Genomic DNA, 25,434 nt, shown 5'->3' with positions numbered 1-25,434 from the left:
ACACCCCCAATCGCTCTAGCGGGGAGGGGAAAGGGCGGCCTGGCCTTGTGACTGAATGTCCCCCTGAACTGGAGATGTTGGGAGAATTGAATCTTGCATAGATTGACACTACAGATACTACATTGATGGTAAATATATATTTCCGTCATAGTGCTGTTCATTCTCGATAACGATTTGTGGCATAAGTTTAAACGTTTGATATCACTTACCGTATGATTAAACACATGAATTAATTTAATTAAACACATATTTTTTTTGTTGATAAAGTCAAATATGGCAGCACTCCAGAAAGTCAATGTTAAGATTATTGCTTTCTGTCAAGTCAGTATTGCAGGAACTCTGGTTAAACAATAACTTTGGTTTAGCCTGACAGTTAGCTAATTAATCTACAAACCAACTCAAAGACGTTAAGAGCATTAACACCATTGTTATTTAGGGTGGCATGATGTGTAATATTGCAAGCACCAGGGATGTACTGTGTGCAGGTGTTTGTTGTGGGTTCATTTAGTTGCTTGGGGTTGGAATTGTATTTCTTAAAATGGTTTTCTTGTGTTTAGCCGAGCTTCTGTCCGTTATGTGGATATGCAGGATTAATAAACTGCTACAAGATGAAATGAGCAATGTGTTTATTGTGGTCTATGGTGCACTATTTGAAAAGACTGTTGAGGTGGAACACATCTTTAATGAAGTAAAACTTTTGACATATTTTACAACAAATGAATATATTTATATATATATTTATACAAATATAATAAAAACAAATAAAAGTAAACATATTTGAACCAAGGCCCTCTCTATACTGTACCTCTCTAACCATCAGTCAACATTTAGATGTTCTTACTCAACCCCCAACAATCTCACACACACACACACGCACACACACACACACACACACACACACACACGCACAGACATAAGATAAACTATGACTAAAATTACATTGGTACATAATTCTGCTTTTGAGTGAGAGATCTGATCAGACTAATCTTCAACTCTTGCATGCAACACATTACTGCAGCTACTGATAACTACGGTGGACCTGAGAGCTCAGCAACTGCAAGTTAGGAAAACACAAATAAATATAGAAAACTCTGCTGAAGTTTGCAGCTTGTTTCCTAATCGTTTGTATTTTCTATATTTGCCGTGTGTCTCTTTGTTTGCTTGTGTTTTCAAATTGAAATGTTCTGACTCAGCTTGTCTTCTGTCTACTTTGGGTTTTCTAACAGTAAGTTGCAGTGAGCTGAGCTCTCAGGGTCATCATAAAGAACTGCTATTTTGCTACCTTCATGATATGATGTCGCAAGTCTTTTCACAGTGACATACAGTGTTAGTATAACAGCCAAATGATAGCCTTTAAAGATTGTTGACACACAATGACATGAGCCACCTACACCATTGGAAATGATTTAAAACCAGTGTGGCGACCCTTATACATGCCATTACAAACAGGTGCACAGTAGAAAGCTTTTTTTGTGTGTGGATCATGTCTGTAAACCTTGACTATCTAAAATTACAGTATATATAGAGTATCCCTTAACACCGCCATCTATTGACAGTACAATTTCACATCTTTTGTGAGCAAATGAAATGGGCTGTAGTACAACTTATGTTTTCATGTGAGCAATCAGTCACACTTGTGTTTACCAAGGGTTACAAAAGGTCCACACGGCAACTGACAGGTTAGATTAATACATGAATGTAACAAAGCCAGTTAGTAATTCCTCCTAAGTGAATTACATAAGAATCAAAATTTCGTAAAAGTGAAAGGTGAAGTAAAAGAAAATAAAAGAAAGAGAACTGGGAGCTTAATGGAGTGCTGTGTCACGTGGCGTAATACAGGGTAAAGCATTAAACCTTCCGCACAGTGGCAGTCTCTGCACTGTAAATACAGTATTATGTTCAGCACCCTCAAGTTCATACATTCCTCAATGAACAAGCAACTTTCTAAAGTGTTGTACCACAGCAACTCCCTTTCTAAACCATTGACAGTTGTTGGTGCAGCAACCATGAGCCGCACACATCATGCTGCAGGCGGGCTCATCTTCAGATACGCTGCGGCAGAGTACAGCATAATGTAGGGAGAGGAGAGGCAGCGGCCAGGAATCTTGTAACTGTCAAACAAAAGAGTTTCCCCTCCTGTCGGCTCTGAGGGAGAGAACAAATGAGATGAATACATGTTCTACATCTTTGTCATCAAGGCATTACAAATAAACATTAAAAGCAGAGGGGTTGCAAATGAAAATGATATGGTAAGTGAGAAATTATAAACAGTAGTCAGATCATAAACTGCATGCCTCTGCAAAGGCTAATTGCAGATTGACATATTCTATTAACTGCAACACTAAAAAATAAGTATGTATTCAGCGGCTACCAGGCCGGATCTTAATGTATAGTGTTTATTCCCTGTAGTATCTTTAAATATGGTTCACTCTGAAATAATAAAACTCAAAGATGAGTTTCATCTGGAGCAAGTTAGATATATGAATATATCTTGATTCTACTGTTTTTATCAATTATCATTTATTCCTTATTCATAAAAAACATGAGTTCCAGCAGGCACCATGGCTTTGCAATAGTAGTAGTGATTTCAGAAACCAGCCAAGCCTTTGCTTACAACAACAGCATTTGTTAGTCTTGGAAAACATTGCCACTATTTTTTATGAAATGCTAGCATGAACATGTTTGGAAAACCATCTGTTAGGCAGGCGGACCAGCATGAGAGAGTTCAGTGAGGCTCAAATTGTTTATTGATCCCCTGCAGGGACATTAGTGAAACATATAAAGTTGTGTCTGTTCAATTTAATGAAATGTATAACCAGAGATCATTTATTAGTTTATTCTCTCTTGCAAATCAGTGCCTGTATGTGTTCATGTCTTGGCTCATCAGTACTTTATCACTGAGGGCAGCACGCTTAACATTTCACATCACCACTGGACAAACGAAGCAATTTGGCTCTAATTATCTCTGAAATGTCAGAAGGCTGCTTCTTTTGTTTTGTTTCTGCTTGGGCCAATGCCTCTTTCAATATGGGTATTTTTTTCCCGTCTATTGAATATTGGGCTAATATTCAGAAATCTTCTTATTCTGTGTCTTTGTTTAAATTACTCGCTGACAGAGAACAATGGCCCACTACTTACTGAACGGAAGTGTCTTGCAATTCTGTATCCAATCTGATGTGGCATTGTGTTCGAGGGCAGAGAGCAAAGGTTAGTGAGGGAGGTAAACAAGTGACAAGGGGCGACCATATTGTCAGTAAACATGCTGGGCAATGTTCCCTCTAATTTTGCATGTGTCTGGGCATACACACAAGCTCCCTGAGCACACTGAGGACCACTGTGAGCAACATCAGATGTGCACGCTGTGGCCACACACCAGTATCACACCTGTTCAAAACCTTGGATCATAGCAAGTTACATGGCTTATTGAAAGAATCAAATTACAGCAGCAATTTTCATTTTAACTCAGTTAATTCAATTACAGGTTTAACTAGTTTTTTTTTGTAAACGCATTTAACGCATGCGCAGAATGAGCTTCCAATCAGGTCTGTTGTTGGCCGTCGGGACGAAAAAAAAGTCACTTCCAAAATGAGCTTCCAATCCACCACTTCAATCTGAACTCTGTCCGCTCTCATGCAGACGGTCTGTTCATCGGTAATGATCCTTCCGCAGGTTCACCTCCGGAAACCTTGTTACGACTTTTACTTCCTGTAGATCAGGGTCTCAACACGTCGATCGCGACCTGCCAGTCGATCGCGGCGTAGTGTCGGTAGATCGCATGACATTAAAGAGATTGGCCCGCCCCTGACATGTTCTCTATAGCACGTCTTTGTTCTTTTATTAAACTAAACGTCTGTTGTTGATCGTATCTCCACAGCAGCATGTCATTTCTGTCTCTTCGCGTTGCGTTAACACTTATCGATCTCCGTCTCGCGCGCCACAGAGCTCCGTGCGCGCGCATCGGGACCGAGCAAAAAAAAGTCACTTGTCAATCTGTCCACCTGTCCGGGCCGGTGAGGTTTCAGCTTTGCAGCGGTGTCCCCGCCGTCCCTTTCATCACGGCCCAGTTCATGAAGAAAACCCACACAGTCAGTTTGCCTCAGCAGATGCTAGAGGAAGACTAGAGGCCTTTAGGTTGTATAATGGTGGAGTTAATGGTTGACAAACAAGAGAAAAATGTTCTGTTTAACCCTCCTGTTACCTTTACATTTTCTAACATATTTTACCCTCGGGGTCAATTTGACCCCAGCAATTAAAACCTCCAGAAAATTATTAGAATTAATATTGCTTCCCAAGTTTAAGTGTGAGGTACTTTATGTTTGTTTGTTGACTACCTAAATAGCCCTTTAAATAAATAAAAAAGTTGATATTTCTTATATGTTTGACACAGTGAAAAACAGCCTGGGGTCAAATTGACCCCAAAGAACACCGACATTAAACATTGAATGGGGTCAAATTGACCCGAAAGGTAACAGGAGGGTTAAACATTCTGTTTAGGATGAAGATGTATTAATGTTCCATATGGAAGAAAACTGCTAAATAACTGCTGAATTTACACTGTATCACAAGCTACAGCACATGTCATTGAGCAAAATGTGAATGTTTTAAATGTGAACAAAATGTTATGTCTGAAAGGTGTATATGTCTCATTTCTTCCAGAACAGGACCCTCAGCCAGGCCACAACTGGACCACAGCCAGGCCAAAGCAGGACTCTTCCCATGGCCAAAGCAGGACTCTCGCATATATAACATACTATACATCTCATGAACAACAAGATTTTTGTCTTTTTCATCTTAAGTGGGCCAAATTGCTTATATTAAAAGTAGGGCTGTGAAACGATTAACATTTTTAATCGGGTTAATCACAGGTTTTTGTGGATTAATCATGATTAATCACATATTACCGATATTCTCGGTATATTTTGTGAGAACATAGAGATTTGGCCCACTTAAGATGAAAAAGACAAAAATCTTGTTGTTCATGAGATGTATAGTATGTTATATATGCGAGAGTCCTGCCCGTTCGTTTCGCCATGATAAGGGGTTGCATTTATGAGATGCAACCCCTTATCATGGCGGAACAACAGCTAGCGACACGTCCACTCACCAAGCCAAAGTAAAAAAGAAATGCGGTTCTTTTCGGATGGAATGGCTGTCGGAGTATGTGCAAATAGAAGAACAAGCGGTGAAGCTGGGGGAGATTTTGTCTTTTTCGAGTGAGAAAGGTCTACTCTGCAAAACATGCAGCGAAGCCAAAGTAGCAAATGAGCTTTCAGCGGTAACATTGTGGACTGAATGGGAGTTGGACGTCACATTCAGCAGAAAAGTCATTTGAAAGCTGTTGGAATTGTACGAAGACTCCAGGTGGGACAGGGGATTGGTTCATTATTGCGGGAGAGCGCAAACGACAGAGAGAAAAGGAACGAGCTGTCACGTAAAACAAAATCTGACCCCAAGCAAGGTAAGTTCTCATTGACAATATTTTACTTGCCATCAAAATGAATGCATCAATGCTGTAAGTTCAACAAATCCACAATCACATGGCAAAGTATGTGAGTAGGCCTACTTGAAGTGACACATTTGGACCAGCTGATGCGCATAAAGTCAAAGCAAGAAGCAGACGAAGCCATCAACCTGGACAAAGTGTACAACCGTTGGAGAAGTGAGAAGGACAGACGTGAAAAATAAGGTAACATTTAAGTCAAAATGTGTGCATATTCGAGTGACATTTATTACGATTTTTTATTTATGGATATTAATCATTAAATGCTGTTACTACTAGATAATTTATGGGTAGTAGAAATGCTCATTAAAAAAACGGTGTAATTATATATTTTACAGACAAAGAGTTACAGGAATTTACACTGTATCACAAGCTACAGCACATGTCATTGAGCAAAATGTGAATGTTTTAAATGTGAACAAAATGTTATGTCTGAAAGGTGTATATGTCTCATTTCTTCCAGAACAGGACCCTCAGCCAGGCCACAACTGGACCACAGCCAGGCCAAAGCAGGACTCTTCCCATGGCCAAAGCAGGACTCTCGCATATATAACATACTATACATCTCATGAACAACAAGATTTTTGTCTTTTTCATCTTAAGTGGGCCAAATCGCTTATATTAAAAGTAAACTAATGAAAATTGCTGCTGTAATTTGATTCTTTTAATAAGCCATGTAACTTGCTATGATCCAAGGTTTTGAACAGGTGTGATACTGGTGTGTGGCCACAGCGTGCACATCTGATGTTGCTCACAGTGGTCCTCAGTGTGCTCAGGGAGCTTGTGTGTATGCCCAGACACATGAAAAATTAGAGGGAACATTGGTCCACACTGAAGGGTGTATGGAAGGAAAGGGAAACAAGCATCAGTGCTCTAACGTGGGAGTATTCAAGGCCAAAGGAGTGAGCCACAGATGCACTGCAAGGGAGCAATTATTTGATATCAATTAACCAGTCAAAAAAGCCAACATTTTAACTCTAAATACTTAAACAGTTCAATAATTTGTTTTACAAGCACAGTGTAAAGGTCACTAGTTTTCAGACTCAAGTCATGGCCCCTTAGATAATTGAAAGGGTTAAAGTAGGAATTAGACAGCTTTCATTTGTACACAATGTCATCTCCACTGAACTGCAAACAGACACTTTTCTGTATTTTGGTTGTAGATCTGAATAGAAAGTAATCATACAAATCATAAAACATAAAATCTCATGTTATATTCTTTATAGTATTTTCATTTTTTCACAGAGACTGTTGTTGCCAGATAAAAACAACAGCAGTTGTCATTTGTTTAATTGTTAACATTTCCCTGACGAGTGACCTGTAATGTACACTTGTGACATTGTGAGCTGCAGGTTATGACGGCTATGTTTCCTTAACCTTCACCGACTCGTTTGAGTCTTCTCAAACTTAGCCTTTATACCTTGAAACCATTTTTTTTACACTGCAGTAATATTTTGCTGCCAATTATGAGAAAGTCCCATCTGTGCAGTTCACTGAAACCCGGAACCCTTTACAACCTTTCATACTGACAGTGAAATTCTTTTTTTCCTGTGTGGATTGGAGTCTTTCCCACAATGCATTGCACTTAAATCACATTACAAACCATCTGACCTGCCGAGCTTGGGGAGCACATTTGTTCATTAGATTTCTACAAAAATGTCACAGATGACTGGTGAAATCAACCAATTCACAAGGGAAGCCACATCACAGACTGAAAGAAGTAATACAATTAATATATGGCTCATTTTATGTAAAAAAGACAGCCAGAGGTCAGTCAAAGGTTAATCCCAGCATGAGGAAATTCAAGATATTGTTGAAGGGTTTTCAGGAAGATGTCTACACAACCAACTGATTAACACAGGCAGGTTAGGCTATTTACCTCATGCATGCAAATGTGTGTATAGCCCTCTCCTCGTCATACCTTGGGGCAGAGTGAGATATATATTTTAGCCCACAAACAGCTGCTGGCTACGAACTATTCTAAATATGTGACAGAATATTAGTTCACTTTAAACTGTCAAAACTGGAGTAGAGGAGGGGAGCATGACAAAGACACGGTTTCCTGAGAGAGTGCCATGACGTGTTATCTTCAGATAAACACCAACAAACAGTTTTCACACCAGGGGGAAATGTGTTGTTCACCTTGTGTGGAAGCCAAACGTGGCATACACAGTATATGTATATTCATGTGTTACACATAGAAACAGGCTGACTCACTTTATAATGCTGGGTGGAATGTGGACAAACTCCATCGGGATGATTTCTCCAAGCTCTTGCAGACTGTTCACATACTTGATCTTACTGCTGAACTTGGAGCTGTAGAAGACATAAATCATAAAGTTGTGTCTCAATGATGTGGACGGTCATGTGCGCTTTAGTTGATTCCTGAATTTTTTGTGTCATCAAATAGTCCTCTTGGAATTAGTTATAGCTGTAAAGGTTCAAGCTGGAGTCAAATGCAAATAGATCACAAAGTAAGCCCGTATGGGGATAGTGAAATAGTGTATCTGAGAAACTGCGATAGTGTTGGGAGATTTTCTTTCCCATATACGTGCTGGTGGTATCCATGGATATGGTTATATGTAGTGTTAAGAGTGCAATGTTTGTATTTTGTGAAACTAAAATCTGTCATGCACATGCTTGTGTCATCTATATATTACAGTGTGTACAACAAGGAGACCTTATAAAGGGTCTGGTGATGCCGAGCAACGTCCGGATGAACCAGGAGGGATGGACAATGGTGAACATCTTCAGGTTTTTCTTTAATCTGTGGAACAAGACGAGAGGCAGAAGTGGTGTCATTCACAACTATTATTCACTTATCATGATGTGAGTTATTATCCATTCCTGCTGGCAGATATAAAGTCCTTTAAAATAGGAGATAAAAACACCACAGTGGGAGTTGAAAAGAGGATGGCCGCTAACTGAGTGCTAAAGGTTTTATAGTATGACGGACTGACTTTTTATGTAAGTGTGAAATGTTTACTATATTAATGTGCCTTCAAATATTACCACAGTGGAGTGAGAAAAATATTGTTTCTCGTATTTACTCTACTTTCGGTTGAATTTTCTAGATCTGCCCAAATTATCGTTCTTCGAAATGATGATTTCTGACACAGCTGATAGTGACATCATTACGGTCAAAGGGTACAACTAAATGAATTTATTCTTGAATTCACAGTTATAGAGTTACAGTTATTTGTGGTATCACAGAGAAAACCTACTGAGAGCAAATCAGCAAGTTCAATTATTAATTCATTAATGTAATTGGCTGAGCATTTATGATTTTATTCATATAAAACTCCTTAATTTTATGAATAAATCTTTCCAAAGTACTTTTTTCAGAGCAGCACTTTAATAAAAGATGTTTCAAAGGTGAAGATAATTGACTATTCATTTTCCATATTCAAGGTTGCTTTCTTTCTTTTTAATCAAACTAATGTATTTGAAATGCGTCATTACTGTTTGATTTAGACATTCTGCATAATATTACAGTGTAATGTAATGTAATTTAAACATAGTAACCATGTGATATGTAAGCAAAACCATGTCCCCATGTTATGAGATCCCAATAATAGAAAAAACTAAAGTAATATCATGATTAGAGACAGATAGGGTCAACGTGAGTCAATCGTGTGGTTAAGTGTGGAGTGGGAACGTGGGCGTTTGGGTGTGTTACACATAACATGATTATACATGAAGGTTTCTGTGCACTTGTTTGTGTGAATATTACCGTCTGGCTATCATTTGGTAGCATTTTTTCATCCAGGTAAAGCCGGGCATCCTCCTGCGAGGTGTGGCGCCATTCAGGTAAACAATCATGTAATCTTCGGCCACCATTAGTTCCAGGGTACTTATTACATACCTACGCAGATGATGATGAAAAAAACAACAACTATGTAGCAATAGTTCCTTTCTGATTTCAACAGCACAATGCTTGCATGCACGAAACAGGTCCATCAAGAAATGTTTGTCATTGTTTGGTGTGGCGGAACTGGACTAACTCGACTTCAACACCATTGACACGTTTGGGATGAATTGGAACGCAGACTGCCAGCCGGGCCGGATTCAGGCCAATATCAGGGGCCAGTAGCCATGAGAATGGGAGCAAAGCCTCGCTAGAAGAGTGACGGTTGCTATTGCAGAATATTAAAGAATGCCTATGGTCCTGGCTTATTTATATGTCCACAGATATTTAGAAAATGCACCGTTGCTTTACTCACAGAAAAAGGTTTTCCATGAGATAATTGTAATTGTCACAGTCGCTGTCCGGCAGGAAGCACGCTGCAAACACGATGATGGCATTCTTTTCAGCGTAATAACCTAAAAACATGAACACAATAAAGACAGTGGGTCCCACTTCCATTGCACATGCACCAACCTTTACTTTTGTACACAGGTTGTTTTTTTTACATTTGAAATTGCTCACAATTTTTCCAGCTCCACCTTCAATGGAAAAAAGGGATTGTTTGGGCAAGTACAGGGAAGAGCTTCAGTTTCCAAACACAGACATTTTGATACAAAACACCGAACATTGAACACTGATTTGACTTAATGTTAGTTCATTGTTTTCCACCAGCAGGCCGTATCAAGAGGGAGGACCTTAGCAGAGAATACAAATGGACAAAAGCTATCAGAAACAGGAATGTATGGATTTTAAGTATTTGTATTTGCATACCTCCATGAGAAATGACCCTTTTGTACGAATCAATGCACTTCATATCAATGCGATGCTCTTGCTCTCCAATCACGACACTCCTCCACAGCCGACTTCCCCTGTTCTCCTCAGCTGCTCCGTGTCCGGCGTTAGCATCACCGGATGCTGCTCCTGCACCCAGATTAGACTTGTCTGACTCCTCTGTTGCTATAAAGACAACATAACAACACATTTACATTTGTACTGTCCACTTTCTTTGAAAATATGCAATGTGAGTGTGTGTGGGTCGGTCTGAATGACCCGTTTGTATTGTACGTTCTGGTGTGTGTCTGACCGTGTTCGTTGAACTCAGGTAAATCGGCCTCATCAGGTGTGTCCAGCTCATCTATGTTGACGTCCAGGTCATCACCAGTATCCAGCGCCTCGTCCTCTGTGTCCAGGCCGTCTTCTGAGAGGAGAGACCCCTCACTGCGGTCCAGTGACACGTTCATTGGTGGAGCTGCCAACTTTCTCCTTTGGTTGGATCCGCATGACGGATCCGCAAAAGAGGGTGGATCTGATCAAACAGAGACGCTTACATTGTTTTCTTCGTTTTTTACTTTTCAAGAGAAAGGTTGTTGACCCACTGTATTCTCTTTTAACAAACATGTGTCTTATTTATATAGATTAAGGTACATCTACGGTGTTGTCCTTGAACCAAAGTTACGGACCCCCCTGACCCATCTAGAGACACGGGCACGTCATGAAAGAACAATGATGAAATACTGTCTTTCATTTAAAGAGTGTTACAAGTTGGCATTTCCATAGGTTATCATTTCACGATATTTACCGTGGTTTATATTTACCTTCTCTGTTATCCATCTCCTCAGCAGCTTCCTCACTGGAGGGCTTCTTCATCATCATCATCATCCCTGCTGCACCGTCTTCCTGTTGGAAGTGTCTGCTCAGAGGCACAGAAAGACAATAATGAGCCACAACATAAATGATCACTGCTGTCGCCACTGCCACCATAGGCACAGCTACGCATAGTATTGGGCCAAACAAGCCAAAGACAACCATCGACAAAGAAAAAAATAACTTTTCCCATGACATTGAATAAGAAAGAGTTTCAAATCTGTTCATTTGACTTTGGACGTAAAAGATTACGGAAGCAGACGGACAGAGAGCGACTCACTGCTTCATTCCCAGGCTGCACGTGTGGGCTGAGGAAACAATACTGAGCAGTGTTGCTACCTCCCCCCAACCAAAGCCCCTCTAACCGACTCTGATTAACATAAGTCCTGCCAACAATAGAGTGAAGCTCGACAAAGAAACCAGTCCACAAACAAAGACACACACATGCTTTTTTTTCTTTCTTTAAAAAGAACCCCTCTCTGTCTGAGGACACCTACCTTCCTCTCACTCTGTCTTCTCCTAGCAGACGGACCGAACCACTCTTTCCACAATAAAGTCACATGACCACTTGATGATGAAAAGGTCTGCTGTGTATGCACGCAAACACACACAGTCAAAGACAGGGGGGGGTCGTGAATCCCAAAGAGGGGGACGGTCATCAGAATTACAAAGTGGGTCAAACACCCCATGATTGTCTTTACTGCAACTACTGCGTCTAAATGTCTGTACATGTGACATCTCGTGAACATCCAGCGAGAGATCAGTTGCTCCTCCTGAGGTTTACTAAATTATTTCTCAGAGTTAAAGGGTTTTTTGGGGGGAGTTTTTCCTGATCCAATCGAGGGTCTAAAGACAGAGCGTGTGATACGCTGCACAGATTATAAAGCCCCCTGGGGTACAATTTTAATTTGTGATACTAGGCTATAGTCTTTACAGCCCTTGACTTGAATTCACTTGACACTCTAAAACTTCACCCGTAAATTGGAGTGAATTCTGTTTGTATGTAAGGAGCGGTGTGGATTCTGTCATCTCTTCTTTTGTAATTCATGCTTAAAAGGGATTTTTAATGTCCAACGTGGCCATTTCTGTAAACGTTGCCATCCAAACAGAAATTGGCTCATTCTTGCTTTTTCAAACTCACACGACAATCCTTGCATTGACATTTAAACAAGTGGATGTAACAAATTAAGTTTACTCTCGTTGCAATTAAGTCGTTATTTTGTGCAGGCTATTTGTGCTTTTTGAGTATTCTTTTAAATCTGTAATTTAACTTAATGTATCTATTCATCACAATTAGGCCTATCTTGACTTCCTTTGCTACATTTCAACTCACTAAAGATACATGAAAAAGTCCTGATGAACTGTGTGAGAATGGAACAGAATAAATGTGATTAGTTAGCAGCTGCAAGAGTGAAGAGCAGCAGGTGTTTCTGTGGCTGCAGGAGGGCAGAGCGCCAGAGAAGAGGAACTCTGCACTCCGGAAATGATAACTTACAAATCAGTGCAATTGAAATAACAAATGTTGCGTTTATGTGCCGAGGCTGCACAGTAAAATTGGCAATTTAGCACTTGAAGAGAACATTTTAACACGCAGCCAGTGAACATATGATCCCTTATCTTTAGAGTGTTAAAGTAACACTGAACATAGTGTTAAGATTTCAGAGTTAACGCAACTGTGGTGAGAGTTATTATTCTTCACTGAGAAGTGTTCATTTTGATTTACACTAGTCCGAGTGTTAAATGTAAATAACACTACAAGTGTTATTAACTTCAAGTGTTATTTACATTTGACACTCGGACTAGTGTTAATCAAAATGAACACTTCTCAGTGTCATGTTATCACTGTGTTCAGTGTTACTTTACATTACATGACATTTAGCTGATGCTTTTATCTAAAGCGATTTACAATCATGTTACATTAATACACAGACACACAGATACAGGGAGCAGTTCAGGGTTAAGTGTCTTGCTCAAGGACACATGGACTAAGGCGGGCACTGACCCACAGTGGCTCTTCAACACTCTGTAGATAGAGACCATGTGTTTACTGGCTTAGTGTTAATGTACTCTTTCATTTTATTGTGTAGCTTTTGACTCGGTCATGTTAGCCGTCTGCAATTCGATATTTCAAGACACAAAATCAGCTCGAGTGTAAGTTGAACTCAGTAAAGAGTTATTCTAAAATGTTGCTTCTGCTGAAATATCAACATTTGATATAATTTTTTTTATTTATTGAACCTGAATGCAGTCTTTCCACAATTAAAACGCACGTGATGAAACTCAATTTGAAAGGAGAAGGAGTGGGCGAAGCTTTCCAGAGTAACATTGAACGTCGTCATCACTGGAGGGTTTACTTTGGCTCTAGTTTTAATGACTCTGACAGTCAATTTACTTTAACACTGCATTTTTAACACTTGGGAATTAAATCTGAATATGTACACCAACACTGGGGGCTATGTACTCTTGCTAGTGTTGCAATAACTCTGAAAGAGTAAATATACTTTGACACAAACATTTTAACATGGGGGAATTTACTGTGTAGCACTTCAAACACTATGACATTAAGGATTATATACAGGGTTATAATTAGCACTATTTTACTTCATGATCGTTTAAAAAACATATTGTATCTATCTTAGTTAAAGTCTGATATAATTCACCATGACGAGCACACAGAGTGACAAACCCATGCCGTTCCTGACCTGAACCTGACCAGTACAGTAGGGGCCTCCTGGGTCTGCTAACATGCTAAATGCTAACATGCTCATGGATACTCCTCATTCAACTCAAACCACTTTGAATTTGAGGAATGCAGTGGGACTAGAGAGGCCCAGTGGACTGGTTACACTGGAACAAAGAGGCAAAGTCGACTGGTCATATTATTGAGCATGAACACGCCGAGAAAGTGAACCAGAAGCAGATTCAGGTGAGTACCATAACAAAGTCAAATCTCCGCAGTGATTTCAAACTGTGCGGTCTCTCCTTTGCTGTAATATGAGTGTGAGTGGCGGCAACTGCTGTGAAGTTGTGTCTCTTGTCTGGTTAATCCCTGTAAAGCTTCACTGAGGAAGGCAGTTCATTTATATAATTGATTAGTTGTATGCACCCACTGCAGAGTGCCCATCTGTTGGCTTGGACAGAAGGGGTCGTGTTGCTTTGGTTGGTTCACTCGTGTATAAGTTGACATTCATGGTCATTAAAGTTGTAGCCTATTAATTTAACAGTAGCATGTATCCTATATAAATGTACCATTTTCTTATTATATATTTTAATGATTACGTAATATATTTTAACCTACTTTTATCAGCTACTTTTACTTGAGTAAAATGTATTGAATGAAACAATACTTTTAGTACTTGATACTTTGATACTGTTGGGCTCATGTAGGCGTGTCACATCAACCCTTGGCTTCTATGGTAGCCTACAATGAAAACAAATGTAAGAGATCTGAAGGATTGGTCACAGTTTTAAAAGGATATGTGCTACCTCTTTGTGGTAAAAGACAGTAGTGCAGCTCTTAGCCTGTTGGAAAGCGGTCTCTTAATAATCATTTATTTTATTTTATATAGCGCTTCTCAAGACACTCGAAGTCGCTTTACAGTTCAGAGTCCAGTAGTCATACACACACAGTCATACTGGTGGTGGTAAGCTACATCAGTAGCAGCAGCTGCCCTGGGGCAGGCAGACGCGTGCGCAGCAATCAGCGCCTCCGGCCCCTCCGACCACCACCAACATTCATTCACATCCATACACGGGGTGAGGCTGCGGTGCATGTCTTTATGATGGTGGAAACGGAGAGTACGGAGGGAAACCCACGCAGGCACGAGGAGAACATGCAAACTCCACACAGAAAGGACCTGGAATGGCCGGCGACGGGGATTGACCCAGGGCCTTCTTGCTGTGAGGCGACAGTGCTAACCACTGAGCCACCGTGCTGCCCTCTTGCACTTATAAGGGACACAAAACTCATATCATCATGTTTTAGCTTTTTAGAAAGACCAATGAAAGAGAACATCTGACATTACATTTTGTGTGGCCAAGGCTAGCTTACAAAGGGGCATTTGGCTGATACCAGGAGGACATACGATTAGATCCCCTGAGAGCATTAATAACTTCCTGAAGGGAAACATTTAGTCTCTATGAGCTAAAAGTGCACATTGAGAGGAGAAAGTGAACACAACCATCTGGCACACACTCTTCCTCTCAGGGTGGACATCTGATTGGTGGAATGGTTGTCTGTCAGCCAGCTCAGATCGGTACTGTCTAGCTGTGGCATCAGTTGTAAACTCAGCATAGATTTATGTGGTGCTTTGCAGGCTATTGGGTTTAGTCTGTGCACAGGCCAGGTGTCTGGTTTTCAGTTATTTGGTCAATGTGGTGCGAGTTGTAGCCATCTTGGGTTTGACCCTGAGTTCTCATGAACGTGCATGTGGATACACATGCTTGAACATGTCCTGCCATTATACTGATTGACAGGTGGCTGTAATTCGTCAGGAAATGCAGCACTGCCTCCACAAAGACGAGGAAGAAGAGGACTGCTGGCAAGGAAAACGTGAATGACTACAATGGTTTCAAAAGAAATCAAATACATCTTCTTTGCAAATGTTTTCTGATGAAGGAAATGCAGTCAAGAGGTGTGTTAGGTACAGTGTGTTTCCAAGAAAAATTAACTTGAACTTTTAACAATCCACACAAAAAACTGAATGAAATAAGATTCTGCTTCACAACTCAACATCAAATGCCATCAACTTAAATAAAAGCGTATCTTGTAATTCTTGCAATAACAAACACAGAAGTAAACAGTCTGCATCAAATAAAGTATATTTAAATCCATCACACAACATCAAACAAACAACACAGACTTAGATGCGTGTTCAATATATAATGATGTACTTCTTGCTAATGTAAAGGTGAAGCTATTTGGATACACTTTTATTGTCTGATACATTGGATATTACCTATGCACACACTCACACAGGCTTGCACACCTCGTAAGAGAGCTAGGGGAACTGTTTCCATTCGCTGTGGTGGGGCTCCAGCTGTAATGAGGCAGGTAATGCATATTTAATGAGGCATAAACTGATTTATAAACCTAAACACACAAAGCCGCAGATCAAAGTTTGCCACTGATCACATGAAACACACCTACGTACAAATGTTGTTTCTTTCTCACATACACACACACACACACACACACAATTATGGACTCACAATATTGTTCTTTGACACCACTAATCATCATCCTCACACCCTCTTTGTCAGTCTCAACCCATCACTCACCCAAAAAAAACCCACACACACATGCAGCTCATCAGACTCAATTCCTCAGGAGGCCCTTTTAGCAACATTTCGACAGTCTGTTCAGCGATGCTAATATTCCTCTGCCATACAGACCATTGAGAAAGCTGCAGAGATTCATAAACGGAACATGAAAGGAGTGCGAGGGGAAGAGTGGTTGGCACATGTTTATGTATAATAGAGGAGGCTGGTCCATAGAGGCAGAGGAGGTTGCTCCTCCTCTATTATAGAGGCAAGAGGGAGATCAAAATATAAAAAGAGCAATTGGTTGAAATAAACCATGACCCAATGTCAGTGTCAGTATCAGTGTGTTTCCTCTTACATAATTGTACTGACGTTTAACTAACTGTTAATGTGATAGAAGTAGAACTTAAGACACATCATTTGAGGTGCATTGCCTACCTTAGAAAAGGTGAACCGCTATCTTCGTGGTCTCCGATCTGTTGTTCAGTCGACCATTTATCCCGATTAACAGTCCTTATAGCTTGTCCATAATAGTAATCCACTGTATTCTGTAAGTATCCATCCCTCTTTGGCTCAACTGTTTGTGAACCTGTTTGTTGAAATGAAGAATCTTCAATCAGCTGCTCAGTGAAACTTAGCAGATCAGCAGACCCTAACTGTTGCCTTTCTTCCCTCCCACTTTGTACTTCTGAAGTCCATTTTGGCAAGGAGGTGCGCTCTAAATCAGTTCCCTCCTTCTGCTCTTCCTCATCATCCTCCTCTTCCAAATCTCCAGAGAATGGTAATCCAAGGCCTCTCTCAGCAGAAATACCCGATTCACTTAATGGGGTGCCAGTAAAGGAGCTGTTGTGGGAGTCTGAGCTGTTGGTAAGTACAGGTGATTGTGGTTCAGATGTTTGTCTCTCTAACTGACCCCCCCACACTTGAAAGTCGCCCAAACTAGTAGGGCAAGGTGGAGGTGCAGAAGGAGACTGCCCACCCTCATCTGAATCTTCCATTGAGATCTGTGAATGGACATAAACTTCCTCTCTGATTTTCAGGAAATGGTCTGACGGATATCTTAAGGATGGAGACACACTTCTGCTTACAATGTTGGATTTATCATCTTCTTCTCCCCGTGTTTGACCGCCACCTGTTGATCTCAAATCTGATTGATGAAAAGATTCATGGTTATCTTTTGATTGGCTTGGACTGATCAATTTTGGCACGATGTGATGCTTGATGTTATTATCAAGAAGTGCTTGGTAATGAGTGCACGAGACGGCTTGACTTTGCTCTGTAACGTTGCTAAGCGTACTGTCAGAAGATCTGATGGTTTGTTTTTGCTTACTTTGCTCTGCTTTCCCCTGGCGCTCTTTATTTTCACCTCGGGCCTGGCTCCGCAGTACTGTGGCTGCATAGGAGAGCATGCTAAACGTCTCCATGGATTTTCTAGTAGCTTTTGATAGCCTGTCAGCCTGTTTAGGCCTATCGCGCCACTCTCTCTCCGCTTCTTTTACGGTGCCAGACACAACGATGTAATCCATTTCTAGGCCCGATGAGGAATCTCCATCAGAATTGGATCGGAGTTCGTCTCGACTACCTGGATGAAGACTGTCGGGGCTATACTTCAGCGTGTCTCTATCCCCCCCGGAGCTGGAGCTGAGAGACATGGTTTCTGATGTTTTACAAACCACATTTCCAGTTCTGTCATTGTCAAGACCACCATGGCTTTCAGGGGCAGGGCCGTCGTCATTTTGGGCCATTGTGAACAACGGATCATGATCCTTGAAATCAGGATCGCTCCAATCAACGAGACTTGGGGATAAAGATTGGTCAGTCTGTATTTGTGTCTCAGCAGCTTCTCTGAGACTTGAATGATGATTTGGCGAAGTGGTCTGAGTGACAGTGGAGCGGTCCACCAGAAAGAACGGTGAATGATCACTGGATTGCTCAATCCAATCAGCTTCCTCTGATCTTCCTCCACCTTTGTTGTTGTGATTACTCTCAATTGAAGTTATCCCACTGTTGATCATGTGATCCACCTCACTAGTTCCCTCAAATAGAAACACCTGATTGGCTGGCTGTTCTTTGTCTGAAAGGACTTCTCTGTATTCAGTCGTGCCCAGTGGATCAGCCTTCTTGTATTTATTGTGACCCTCATCTATCTGAATAGGGTTTGTCACAGCAACAAAAGGACTCGACTGCTCCTCGAGCTGGATCAGCTCTGCTCCCGGGATAGCATAAGTCTCAGGGGAGGATGTCAGGCTCCATGTGCCAACATTGTCATAATCTGAAGTAGAGACGACCATGCCAGGTACAGGTAGGTCCCACATGTCAGTGCCTTGGTAGGGGGAGGTCTCATCTTCTGAACATTCAGATGCCAAGTCCTGCAGGCTCTGGATGTCCTCGTGCCCCGTTTCTTCGCCCTGTGTTGTTCCCTCTGCCGCATCTATGACTATTTTCACGTTGTGATCATAAACTCTCCACCCTGCTTGTTCAAATGTCTGCTTGAGGACTTTATTTATATCTCTCTCCTCTTCTCTGGCCCTTTCTTCCTCTACCTGTTTGCTTACATGTGTCTCAGGAGAATTACTGGCATCCAATGATCCCATTTGACTAAGGTCCTTTCCACTGGCAGGTCCTTCGGGGCTTTTTATCGTTGAAGAGCTGTCTTCCTGTATGGTGGTATTCCACATCACCATTCCACCACCACAGAATTCTTGTGGGCTTTCCACGGATGCGCCAGCCTCAACATTGGGGTTCACCCCACATAGGAAATCAGGCAAGTTGTCAGGGGTCGTGAGAGGCGATAGACTGTCATCTCTGATTGTCATATTCCACAGATTTAGTGATTCAGGGTAAGACGTGGTGGTTCCACTCTCTGATTTGAGATATCCCCTCTGTGCTGAGTATGTCCAAAAGTCTGGGAGCTCCATTTGTCCGTCTCCTTTTTTCCTTTGTACTCCTTCATCCTCTTCTTTCAATGTATCAGGCGTTAAAGTGTTTAGGATTGTTTTCTTTCTTAAAAACGAGGTTGATGTTTCCTTCACTCCCATGATTCCAGGCCTGCATTTTCCAGTTACGTCCTCGTCTGGTGGTGTCAATTGCAGATAAGCCAAAGTGGCGGGGTTCCATTGGTCCTTACATACTGAATCTGGGTTCCAGGTGTCATATGAATCAGTTTGCTCAGTAATCAGAGTAAGCTGGGGCACAAGTCTATTTCCCCTGTGGTGGACATTATCTGACTTTAAGAGCTCTTCCCTGTTTTCTTGATCTATCATATCAAACAATGACTCTTTCCCTTCAACTTCCTCCACAATATTCGGCGGGCTCTCGTGTTCCTTGTTCCTATTCCAGACATTATTGTCACTTGAGGACAATGCTCCTTGTGTGTCAAAGTCCAGTTCATCCCAGGTCTCTGACAACGATGATGACACACTGTCCTTGTGCTGCAGGCCATTGATCCTTTCAACCACATCTTCTGGAAAGAACCTGACCCCACAACTGCTGGGTGGGCGGCTACCTACCACACTGTTGACTGGGGTTGGAGGAACCACAGTTTCAATCATGTCATTCCCATGGTTTTGACCATGGTTGTCAATTGAAGAATGCATGCTGTCAAGCCCGCCCAGTGAATTGAGAGTAGAGAAATCTAGCAACCTCAGCTCTTCAAGTTCTGATAAGCTAGAACTTCCTCCTCTTCTTTCTTCCTCATCTCGTCTTACTCCAGAAGTGCCTGATTCCCCTCTTGTTGGCATAGACTGATCACTGCTATGTAGGGGGTCAAAACTAAAAAGGTCAAAGTGTTCACTCTTATTTCTGCTGCAGTGGTTCTTCCTCCTCTCAGGTGCAACAGGAGGGGAGAGGGACAACAATCCCAGAGGAGAGGGGTTCCTCAGGAAGGGTCCTCCTGGCCCTGCTGCTGCTATAACTTCACCGACTAGGCTGTCATCACTGAGAAACACGGAGCTCTCCTTGGAGGAGCGGCTGCTGCGGAAGGTGGTCATACCACTATCAGGGCTCACAAGCTCCCCACAAGTGCCAACTCCTGCACCTCCTGTGTCTTCTTCACCATCGGCCATCACCCTATATACAAAGATAACAAACATGCTGACTGTATTCTGTCAATTTATGTCAAAAGTCCATGAACAGGCCTAAATAATATGACATCTCAGATTTCATGCTTTGATGACTTTCAATGACACTATTGAAACTAAGTCAAAGGGATGAATTTAATTACCTTGCTATGGTCACTGCCTCTCCACTGCCTCCCTCAGCTCTCTCTATGTCAGAGCCATCCATGTCATTGATGCCAGATGAGCCCTGGGAGAACTCCACGCTGCCTGCCACTCCCTCTGTGGAAGAGGTCCTACTGCTGGGGCGGCAGGCCAATACAGAGCTCTGCCGGTCAACAAAGACCTTGAGGAGGCCATGTATTTCTTCTATCAGCAGAGGAGGAGTATCAAAAGTTAAGCAGGTGTTTATCGGTATGTGGTAGACCTGGATATTCTCCCTTGTCTCCAGTTCACCAGAAAGAGACCAGCTGGAAGACTCTTCCAACTCACAGCATATCTGCAATGAAAGACACCGTGATGTCATATTTTATGTTTTGTATTTTTACTCAAGCAAAAGTTTGAAGATTTGGTCAATGTGCTTATTTATTCTGGTCGATACCACACTAATGTCTTTCCAGTATATGACCTTCTCATACATCTCTCATCAAGAAAGAAAATAAGTGTATTTCAATGATGTTTTTAACTATTTTATTTATTTCATACGATTGGAAGGACAACATTTCAAATTGCTGTTGCAAAATCATATCTAAAGATTCAGGAACATTGACAAATGAATAAAGAGACATCACAATGCCTACTTCTAGTTCCCAGAGTTATTCATAGAGTTGTGTTGATCAAAAAGACATGTGTGTTTCACTCTTGACATAAGCTGTATTTATGGTTTTACATTTAATTTACCTGGTTTAGGAGATCTGTATTGCTTGAGTAGACAGCCACCTGCTGGCAGGGATGATGAACTGTGTCATCGATGGACAGCAGCGCCACCAGACCATCGTAGCCATGGCGCTGGCTGAATGATTTCAGCTCGTCAACATAATCACGCCAGTCCTGGGAGAGAGTTGTGAAAAAAAGACAAAGAAGCAGAAAGGTATAGAAAAGTAGGGAAAGGAATCAAGTTATTAAATGTGTTGATGCAAACTAATAACGTACCTTTATTATATTATTAATTAATTATGAACAAATTATTTAAATGTTTTAAAATAAATTTAAAAAAATGAATAAACATTTTGGTTACAGTTGTATCGAAAACGTTTTTAGACGTTTGCCTTTTATTGCACATAAAATGTAATTTTTTGAGAGAAGTAAAAAGAAGTGTTTCAAGTTCAAGCTTTCATCTGTAGCAATGAGAGACGAAGCTGTCGAGGCGCACAGAGGGGCAGAGAGACACTTTGTGATTTATTGTTTTGAAATTAACTGTTTGCTCTTAAAACAGCCACCATGCACAGATTATGGTAATGCTGTGCCATACACTATGATTGATGGATGGAAAGTTGCATTAATTAATTGTTTTGCTTGTCAAGGCAACTTGCTTTTCTTTCTTTCTGAAATGATTAACAACAATGTTATGGCAACCATAATTTGCAACCCAGTGTTACACATAAAGTAATACTTTTGAAAACATATTTACTTGATTAATCTCGATTTGCGGTGCAACTGTTTGCTTTGTGAAGTTGTCAAATGTGTTGTTGTGCTTATTTAAGTAGAACTTTTAAACAAAAGAGCTATTGTGGTTTTAGTAAAGCTAATAGAGGAGTTTGACGTGATGCGTGTGTCTGGTTTTCATGAAAATATGCTTTTGTTCACTTTGCCTGACTCGTCCAAATAACATTTGATTCTGTCTGACTTTGAAAGTTTGCATTTCTTTCTGTGTGCTGTGTTTTACAGTGTGTGTGGTACTTCTCTCCGCTAAGCGTGTGTGTGTGTGTGTGTGTGTGTGTGTGTGTGTGTGTGTATTTGTATGGGTCCACTGAAAGTGATGGATGAGCGCTGCAGGCACTGTATCTGCCCAGGCTGTGTCAATATTAACCTGTGAGGATGAGGGGGTGACAATACTCCTCCCTCTGTTCCTCCCTCCATCCCTTCATCCTTCTCTCTCTTCACAATCTGGCTGCTGTCAGACTCAGGCCCATCAATCCTAACACACGCACACAACTGTCACTTCACTGACACTGCAATTTTTCAAACAATGATATCGTGATGACTGCAATGAAGCCTCCCAAGATTCGTTAAAACACACATATTCGCTCACATAAGTACAAACACACTCGTACATGCACATGTAACCTTAACACATGCAGATACACACAGAAATTCGCCTGCGTCTCAGTGAATGAACAAACATGTACCAGTATGTACACATACGAGCTATGGTAAAGCAATAAAGTCTTCATGATTCACAGTACAACATCAAAGAAATGCTCAAATGATGCTGATACTCTAAAGCTACTACCCAACTGCGTGCATGTACACACAAAACTGCACACACTCATTCTCACTCACACAGGCTGGGAAATATAGTTAGAAAACGAGCAGAGTGCAAATCTCCGAGATAACACGCAGGGCGACAGTCTGTCTGCCATTTGGCTCTTGACTGAGTAAATTACTACTCATATTGCCTGCCCCTCCTCTTTCCCCCTCTTTCTGCCACCCCCAGATACACAGATTGCCTTTTCTTATAAATTACCAACATGTTGGCAATAAAAATCCACTTGCTAACTGTCTCGAAGAACCTTAGGATCCAGACAAAGAAACCTGTTTCTCATTTGTTGAGCTGAGATATCACAAACATAGTTTCCCGTTAAACCCTTCACTGTACTTACTTTCTCTTGACTTTCATTTTTATGTATTGTAAGAGCAGAGACTCACTGGCAACAGTTCTGCTGCTGCAAATATTTAAAATATTAACAATTTAATGCAGGCAGTTTCTTCATTGAAATAGTATTTTCAAAACTTTTAACGACAGAAAGATCCAACAGTGGACTTTTTGGAATTACAGTTGCTGACCGAGGTCTTTGAGGACCAGGTATGTAGTTTTACTGTTGATCAAAAGTAGCGTAGACCCATGTTTAGTATCTCATATCACACGGATGAATTATGCAACTAATACATACATTTAATATAACGTTGAGCGTTACTTTTCGTTATGTTCATAGTGGCATTCTTTCTGTTTATCTCACCTTTCCCTCCCTCACCTGTCTTATCTTTCCCTTTCACACTTTGCCTCTTCATCTCTTGCACTCACACACATTGCAGCTTAATCTTTCTCTCACACGAGTCCCCACACACACAGACACTCACACACACACACTCGGGCACACACACTCCCTTCCTCTCTCTCTCTCTTTGGTTGTCTTTGCTCCACAGGTAGCAAGTCTTTAGCGGCTGCTTGCAGTTCTCCCAACCTGCCATCATTATGCACAATAGCCTTAGGTACAAAACTCAGGCCTCATAACTCACGCCCCGCACGCGTAAATTCCCGTGCAAACACAGTCAAAGCAAAAACACATTTCCTGCTGTCGCCAACATCTTCGGCAAAGAATTAATCAAGCGTTCATCCATTTAGGCTCTTTGCATACCCTTTCCGTCTGAACACAGAACGCTAAGAGAGTTGCGAGTTCTTCTCAGGCGATCGTTTCGCCACCCTGATGAATCCATCAAGCAAAGTTTGATTTATACATCTGTCTGTGATCACAGCGGTACAGCTCCAGCAAATGGGGTGGCAAGGAGCGAGCTGACACCACCCTGCTCAAATACACACATGCAAATGCACGCACACACGTGCACAGCCAAACTCACACACGCATGTGCTCACAAACCAACAGTCACGCGCTTTCGCTCACACTCGTGCACACTCGTACACACCAGAGTATTACCGCTCACAAAGTTTTTGGAGAAACAGAGGGAAAGGGGGAGGGGGTAAAAGTTTGCAGAGATAGAAATGTCTATCTGTCTGTCTCACAGGGGCCTTCTCCGCATGCTTCATTCGCTCAGCTCTAAGTGCAGAGATTCTGGGGCCAAGACGCGAGCACTGAGTCTATAAATGTTTTGTGTGTTTGTTTGCCCTCGAAGCCCGAAGAAACCACAGGGGGAGAATAAAAATGGAGGAAGAGAAAGAAAGAGAGTTTCAGAAGAGATGATGACTGTCTTGGGTGGCGGCTTTCCAAACTTGATTAAATATGTGGACGACATGAAACAATTCCTATTATGTTGTGTGTTACTGCCAAACAAATGTACAGCCAAATATGTTCACACTGCAGATGAAAATGATGTTTCTTTGTGTCCATTAGTCTGAAAGTATTCCCGTATAAAGCGCTACACCGCAAAGACACCACACAGAGGAAATGTGCATTGGTGCTTTAGTATCCTGATGGCATAAGCACATCTCAAGGTACTATTCATAGGATGTGTATGCACCTAGCTTTATATTCGGAGACTCTGAAGTCAGCAATATGTACTTAATGGATACTCTCACCAAGGAAATCATTGATAAGCAAGCAAGTAAAAAAACAGGAAGTTATAGATAGAGGAATAGAAAGATAGAGCGATAGAGGGGCAGGGCACTCTGACTTCCTGGTCTTCAATCTTAGTCCCTGGGAGGCCCCCCCTGCACCTGCTGTCTCCGAGTGCCTCTCATCAGAAAGGCATTTACCGAGTGCCGTGGCTGCGGGCCCCTTCATTAGCGAGCATAATTATTTGTGCAAGTGGCGTAGGGCAAAACTGGCCCCGCATAAACAAACAGAAGGGCCGGAGGACTGTGAACAAACAACACATTAGAGACGATCAACGTTGCCCAAATGAAATCTAAAGCGCACCTCAGATGGAGAGATGGACACACGAACACATGACTAGAATTAACAAAACAAACAAATCCAGAACCAGATACAATATAGCGAGGAAAAGGGGAAAATAGTAATCAACATCCAAAATAATGTTCGATGCAGATGTATTATCCCATAACCTGACTCACTCCCACATAACCAAATATGATTGATTTGGTTTAACACAGAAAAATAAACAACGTTAAAATAATTTGGATATATTGGTGGAACACTGGATCATAAATT

General features: G+C 41.4%; 1 protein-coding gene across 4 annotated transcripts; it reads right to left on the bottom strand.

The window, feature by feature from the left end:
* Positions 1–609: 609 nt before the first annotated feature.
* On the bottom strand, positions 610–11,040 carry LOC130196799 (protein prune homolog 2-like). Of its 4 annotated transcripts, none has more exons than XM_056419168.1 (10): positions 11,003–11,040; positions 10,492–10,713; positions 10,179–10,364; positions 9,724–9,823; positions 9,234–9,365; positions 8,181–8,267; positions 7,718–7,816; positions 7,380–7,421; positions 3,139–3,171; positions 610–2,145 (listed from the first exon to the last, which is right to left on the bottom strand). In XM_056419168.1, exons 1-10 carry the CDS (start codon positions 11,016–11,018, stop codon positions 2,115–2,117), a joined length of 948 nt encoding a protein of 315 aa, XP_056275143.1. In that variant the 5' UTR covers positions 11,019–11,040; the 3' UTR covers positions 610–2,114. The 4 variants fall into 4 exon arrangements, with proteins under 4 accessions (XP_056275143.1, XP_056275144.1, XP_056275145.1 ...); XM_056419169.1 differs by having other exon boundaries at positions 10,179–10,328; XM_056419170.1 differs by lacking the exon at positions 7,380–7,421.
* Between the last annotated feature and the right edge of the window lie 14,394 nt (positions 11,041–25,434).

This window comes from Pseudoliparis swirei, chromosome 7, assembly GCF_029220125.1.
Source record: "Pseudoliparis swirei isolate HS2019 ecotype Mariana Trench chromosome 7, NWPU_hadal_v1, whole genome shotgun sequence".
Classification (NCBI taxonomy): domain Eukaryota; kingdom Metazoa; phylum Chordata; class Actinopteri; order Perciformes; family Liparidae; genus Pseudoliparis; species Pseudoliparis swirei.
Note: the sequence above shows the minus strand (reverse complement) of the source record. Positions and strands in the feature narration are given on the sequence as shown.